The sequence below is a fragment of the Piliocolobus tephrosceles genome, chromosome 5, assembly GCF_002776525.5.
Source record: "Piliocolobus tephrosceles isolate RC106 chromosome 5, ASM277652v3, whole genome shotgun sequence".
Taxonomy (NCBI): Eukaryota; Metazoa; Chordata; class Mammalia; order Primates; family Cercopithecidae; genus Piliocolobus; species Piliocolobus tephrosceles.
This window is the reverse complement of record NC_045438.1, coordinates 168,064,386-168,070,415: the sequence shown is the minus strand read 5'-3', so window position 1 is coordinate 168,070,415 and position 6,030 is coordinate 168,064,386. Positions and strand designations below refer to the sequence as shown.

At 43.9% G+C, this 6,030-nt stretch overlaps 1 protein-coding gene across 5 annotated transcripts in view; it reads left to right on the top strand.

Moving 5' to 3' along the window:
* Nucleotides 1-6,030, top strand: part of DUSP22 (dual specificity phosphatase 22) — a 57,070-nt gene that overhangs the window by 40,033 nt on the left and 11,007 nt on the right. For all 5 annotated transcript variants that reach the window (XM_023221047.1, XM_023221045.1, XM_023221048.1 and 2 more), the window contains one exon: nucleotides 745-794. In XM_023221047.1, coding sequence (XP_023076815.1) covers nucleotides 745-794 — 50 coding nt within the window. The remainder of the gene's footprint in view (nucleotides 1-744; nucleotides 795-6,030) is intronic.

Below are 6,030 nucleotides of genomic sequence, written 5' to 3'. Positions count from 1 at the left end.
CCCCCCCCCCCCCCCGAAGGAGAAAGAGCCAGTTTTTTAAAAAACTAAATCTCAAATTTAGCATGCCTGTTATAACATGGATTTACATAAACCTTTTTCTGAGTGTTATAGAGGAGTATATGAAGTTTATTTTTTTTTCAAATTTGGCCATTCTTTAAAAAAGAAAAAAGTATGTTTGTTTGACATATAAACCTTTATTGTCCTGAAAAGCAAGCAAAATGAAACAAATTATCCCTGGGGTAAAGCTCATGTTGGTGCATCCGTGAAATTGTAGCTGTCATGATACTAAAATTGATGTAGAAAGCTGTAATGTGACATGATAGTTTTCACTCATTATGTTAAGGCTTTTACAAATAGTGCTTCCTTTTTGAACATTCAGATTCCTAAATGAAACATATAAAAAATTTGGAATATATAAACTAGCATCTGAGACGCTGGTTTTGAAAGTAGTTGAAACTTACGGAAAAGCACTCCAGTATTTCACTTTTTTGACGTGTCCTTTCAGTTTTGCCTAAACCTACAAGCTGTTTGCAGACCAAAGCAGGATTATTTGTACGCATGGTCACGGAAAATAACCAGGAACTTTAATTAGTTTTTCTGCAGTTCCTTGGCAACAAAAGACGAGTGAAAAACTTCTCCTTTTTATTTTTTATTTTTTGACCTGAGTAAATAGTTCCTTAAATACTTTTCTCCACTGAGTTTCATGTTTTTATTTTTATGTTTTTACTTTTTATTATTCTGCAGGGAGTTAAATACCTGTGCATCCCAGCAGCGGATTCACCATCTCAAAACCTGTAAGTTTCTTTTTTCTGTCTTATTTGGAGACATTTTAAAAAATGAATAGAGGATGGTAAAGTCAAAGAAGTAGAAGATTGTGACATCGTCAGAGCTCGTGGAACCCTTGCTGACCCTGCAGGCCTGGTGCCCCAGGGAAGAGGCTGTGAGCCTGCGACGTCGATGCTGAGCGTGCTGGGATGAGCTGTGGCAGGAGGCTCCTTGTGGCTGACTGGTCCTTCCGTTATGCAGAGAGACTCACGGGATGTCCACAAGAAGGGTCTGATGTTTAAAAAGGGTAACTTAAACCTTGAGTGTGCTCATCTTTCCTCTAGAAATAAAACCGTAAGCGATTTGTTGGGTTTTGTCTAAAGCAGCACTGTCCAGTAGAAGTAGATAGTAAGCCACAAATGGGCAGTTTTAAATTTTCTAGAAGCCACATTTCAAACAGCAAGCAGAAACAGGCAACATTAATTCTAATAATACATTTTACTTAATCCAGTATATCTGAAATACTATTTTGATATGTACGCAATATAAAAAATTAATGAGCAAGTTTATGTCCTTCTTTCATACACAGGCTGGGGACTCTGGTGTGCTGTTTCATACTTAGCACGTCTCAGGTCAGACCCGTGGCATTTCCAGGGCTTGAGAACCCCAGGAGGCCGGCAGCTGCCTTACGGGACAGCATGCTGCGGAAGCCTGGCTGAGTTGAACGAATAGGTTGTTCTGGCTCAGGAAAGTCCGGTCCTCTATTTCTTCGTAGCCGAATAAACCTTTGATGTCGTTTTAACTCTGTTTGCACCTAGAGAGAGATTCATAATTGCCCCCTTTTCCGTATTGAAGAAATCCTGTGGAGACAGGTAGGATTAGGTTTTGGCAAGATAGGGGGCAGGGCCCTGGAGACCCACGGCAGCTACAGCTTTAGCAGTCACTCGTGGCTGTGTAGAAGGAGCCCGGAAATACCGTGGTGTGGAGTAGATGACAATTTTCCTGAAGCACAAATGTGACTTTTGCAGGCTGAAAGGCTGGGGCTGGAAGTGAAGTACTTAGCAGCCCGTGCCGCTGAGTCCGGCCTCTGGTTCTCAGGTTGGTCCAGTGCTGTATGACACAGGTCAAAGACACAGCAACCCTCCTGGAACTATGTGTTACTGCATTTCACAGGGAAGTTGTAGGCTGTGGTGAAGTTTGTGAACCTGAGAGTCCCCAGGCTTGTCTGGATTCACCTTTTATGCCCCAAGCACTGGTGCATGCATACCCTACGAATCAGGAGTGCAGGTCGTGTGCCCCGATGTTCAGGATCCCAGGTGTCCTACCACTCTGGGAGTTACTAAACGCTGGCCATCAGCCGACCTTGAGTCTTCACTGGGGCAGAGCAGAGAAATCACAGGTTATGCAATAATTTTGTGAGATCTACCTTTTTGGGGAAAAAAATAGAGCTGGAGTAAGATGGGTTGACATGGGAAAAGTGAGGTGGTAGATCAGGACGGGAATGGGAGGTGGGAAGCTGGAGCCACTGTGTGCTACCCAGGGCTGTGTCTCCACATGCTGTCGTGATCCTTCACAGAAAGGTGAACCTTTAAGATTGAGGATGGTGGAGGAGGGGTTTTCCTAGGAAAACAGAGTAGCACTCTAGGCCTGGAAGGAGGAGAAGCAGCAGAGTAGCACTCTAGGCCTGGAAGGAGGAGAAGCAGCATTAGAGAACTTCCTTGGTTCCTAGTCGTGTCAAGAAACAGAAGTGGTTGGAAGGCATGGTGCACACGGAAGGAAGTGAGCCACTGCTTTTCTCTGAAGACCGTAGCAATCTTCTGCCCGTGTTTTGGTGGCTATTTTTAGAATGGTTGCTTTGCTCTTATCTCAAACCGAGATTCTGACATGCTGTTGAACTTGTCAGTACCTGATTGGCAATTTGATTCTGTAGAAGAAAAACTCAGATGTGACCCTGGACACCTGTTGTCAGTGCAGGTGGCTACGTGTCCTTGAGCTGTCCCTAGTGCTTCTCAGCTTTGCTCAGAGCTCAGTGCCGTCTTTGTCTGTGACAGTGACTTGATCTAAGCGTGGAGTGGCCCCTCGCACTATAGACACGTAAGCAGTCGACGTAGATGTTAAAAAGTCTCAACTGTAAAGCCAGTTACCCCTGCCTTGGGCATTTTAACCATCTACACCTCCGTTCTCTCATCTGAAAATGCCTGCCCTCAGGATTCTGGGAGGCGAGGTCATGTATGTGAAGGTGTTCTCTGTGAACTCTGGGCACTTGTAAAAATGAGTCTGTTTTTACTCAGTGTATATTAATGTATCTTGAGAGTTACAGAAAAGGTAGTTGCAATAACAAGTGTTGGTGCCCAGGAAGCCTGCTTCAGTTACTTGAGAGACGTGCTGAGTGGAAGGACAGGGGAGACAGAGATAGGCCAGCTTCTTTTCTGAGTTCCAGGTCTCGTGGGTCAGTTCAGATCATCTGTCAAAACCAGCCTAATTGCAGTCACCTTTGGTGCTGAAGGACTAGCCCGTACTTTTTCTTTTTAAAATACGTATGGATTTAGGGGGTGCAGGTGCAGTTTTGTTCCATGAATATATTGCTTAATGGCGAAGTCTGGACTTTCAGTGCATCCGTCACCCGAGTAGTGAACGTTTTACTCTGTAAGTAATTTTTCATCCCCCACCTCCCTCCTACCCTTTTAATTAGTTCTCTCCCATCCCAAATATGTAAAGAGGTTCTGTTAAGTTGATGGTTTGCCTTTGTAACTCGTTCTTTGTATCTGGATGACAAAGGAAGAGTTACAAAGGCAAACTATAAATGTCGGTGGGCTCAGGGGTTAGGTAGGTGTGGCAGTGCCGTGTCTGGGGCCTGCGTGTGGAGGGTGTGCCCTGCTGCGCTTCCCAGTGAAGCTACTACAGTAAGACTTCTGTTTCAGCTGGAAGAGGAAGTCAGGGCCGTAGCTCGTGAAAAGCGGAGAAAGGTGGGCGCTCTGCTGTTGGGAGTCATGCTCTTTGTGATTTTTGGGGAAACGTTTATTTTTAATCCATTAGTAACAGCAAAGCTTATGAATAAGTCAGGCCTCAGCACACATGTGTCCCTGACTCTAAACCGTGCTTGCTGTACTAAAGTTGTGTGGAAATGGTGGAGTTGACTTTGGAACTTTGAGTGACTCGGCTTGTGAAGAGGCAGGTGATGAAGCAGCTTGCGTTTCTTTTTACCGGTCACGGTGTTCTGCTGGAAGGCATAGTGAACTTTTTAATGGGGAGCGTATTTTCACAATGTAATCAAATGATTCACCTCAGGTTGGCAGGCAGAACACCTACCTCTCTCAGGGCATTTATTAGGGTGTTTATTACTCACCGAGTATCAGGTGCTGATGATCCACTTTCGCTTTCTGTATCATCAACCAATGAGGATGGTCAGACGACAAATGTTCGTTATTCTCTAGTTAACAAAAGCAAAAGAAGTCTTACCTGCCACTTGGAAAATGTGTTCTGCGGGACCTGAACGATTTGAAATCGTAGCTCTTTAGCCACTTAAAAAATTCTTGATGCCTAGGAGTTTCTCTATTCAATGATAAAATAGATTCTGGAAAACTATGTTGCTCATTGTTTTAAACTTAAGTACAGATTTTAAAAATGAGTGGCAGTTTTGATGTAATTTAACACTTGATATCTTAAACTTTTCCCCACAAATCCCTGCACTAACAGGAATTCTGGCTGGTTATGCTTAGTAAGAGATCTGCGACCTTTGAGACTAGCTGTTGTCACTTGACATTCAGTTGCTGCAAACTGCCCAGAAAGGTCAGTTTTCTGTCTTGGCCTTAATCCTCTCAAATCTCCCTCTCTGATCTTCCAGGAACGTAAAATGCAGCAACCTGGTTTGAGATAACATTAACATGTTAGAATTTCAGCTCAGTTCCCCAACCAGCTGGCCTTGCCAAGTCAGGAAATGTAAAGTTCAAGTTCTCAGAGTTGTAATAACCCCACAGACCTGTTGTGGTGTGTTTTGCCCGATTTTGTCGTAATTGGAGACATCCTAGAGTTTGTATCAAATGCACGCACTGCATGCTCCCCAGTGGCCAGCGTGGTGTGCGTTAGTGAATTAAGGGCTTTGGAAATACTTGTTTTGCTTTTGCTTTCTCTCTGGGATTTCTTAGGCAAGTCATTTTAACCTTTCTTCTCTTATCTGTGAAATGCCTGTCTCACACGGCTTTTATAGTGTTAGGTGGGATGAGATCGGTGAAATTGTTTTTTATGAACACTAAGCATTTCTGAAAATATGATTATGTTTTCTGTCTATTCAAGTACAGAGTATTAATGTATTTTGAAAGTGAATGGTTAGATGCATATTAACTTATATGTACTCATCCTGTTTTAATATATATTACATTGGCATTTTGTAGTTTGACATGATGAAGCAAGTAATCATAGATTTTTTTTCTTTTTCTGTGAGGTCCAAGGGCATTTGATCTCTGCCAGGCTATGGGGTCGGTGGGGCTGCATCATTGCAGTAACGCCTTTGTGACATTCAGTGGTTTTAGAATCTAGCAGGTCTGTAAATGTCTTGAGGTTTTTGTGGGGAGAAGCAGCATTAGCAATACAGAGAGCCTGTATTGAAAACGTCAGTGAGACGTCCGTGCCTTATTCTATCTCCCTATCTTCTTGTCTGTATTTTCTTTAACTGACACTTTCTGTACTTTCAGCTCTCTTTTTCTCTCATTTACGTTTTTCTTTATTCTATTATAAAGGAGCACTTTTGCAAGATTAGAGCTAGATGGGCCCTTGGACGACTGTGGTCCTGCTTCCGGATACTTCCTGAGGGCCCTGCCAGCCCGTGCTGATGTTCTCCTGCTCCCGGAGAAAGAAATGAGAGCTGAACGTGGCATTCAGTGTTAAAGACTTCATTTATTCAACTTAAAGAACTGTCGATCCGTCTTAGACTGTGTCCTTCTTTTTTGATGTTGAAATATTCTTCCGGGGATGGTGCTGCAGTCAGTCGTAGAGAGGTCTCTCCTTGTTTCAGTTTGGTTTTAAGAAGACCTTATCTGGCAAAACGAGAAGTACAATATATGTATCCCCCAATTTTATTTTTAATGTTGACAGTGCATGAAATATCGAAGTTGGGGAATCACTGATACAAACGTGGGCTGGTTTCGTGTGTAGTGCCGGGCCCTCCCGGGGCGGCTCCTCCGTGCCCGTCTGTGCTGGGCCCTCCTCCGTGCCCGTCTGTGCTGGGCCCTCCCGGGGCGGCTCCTCCGTGCCCGTCTGTGCTGGGCC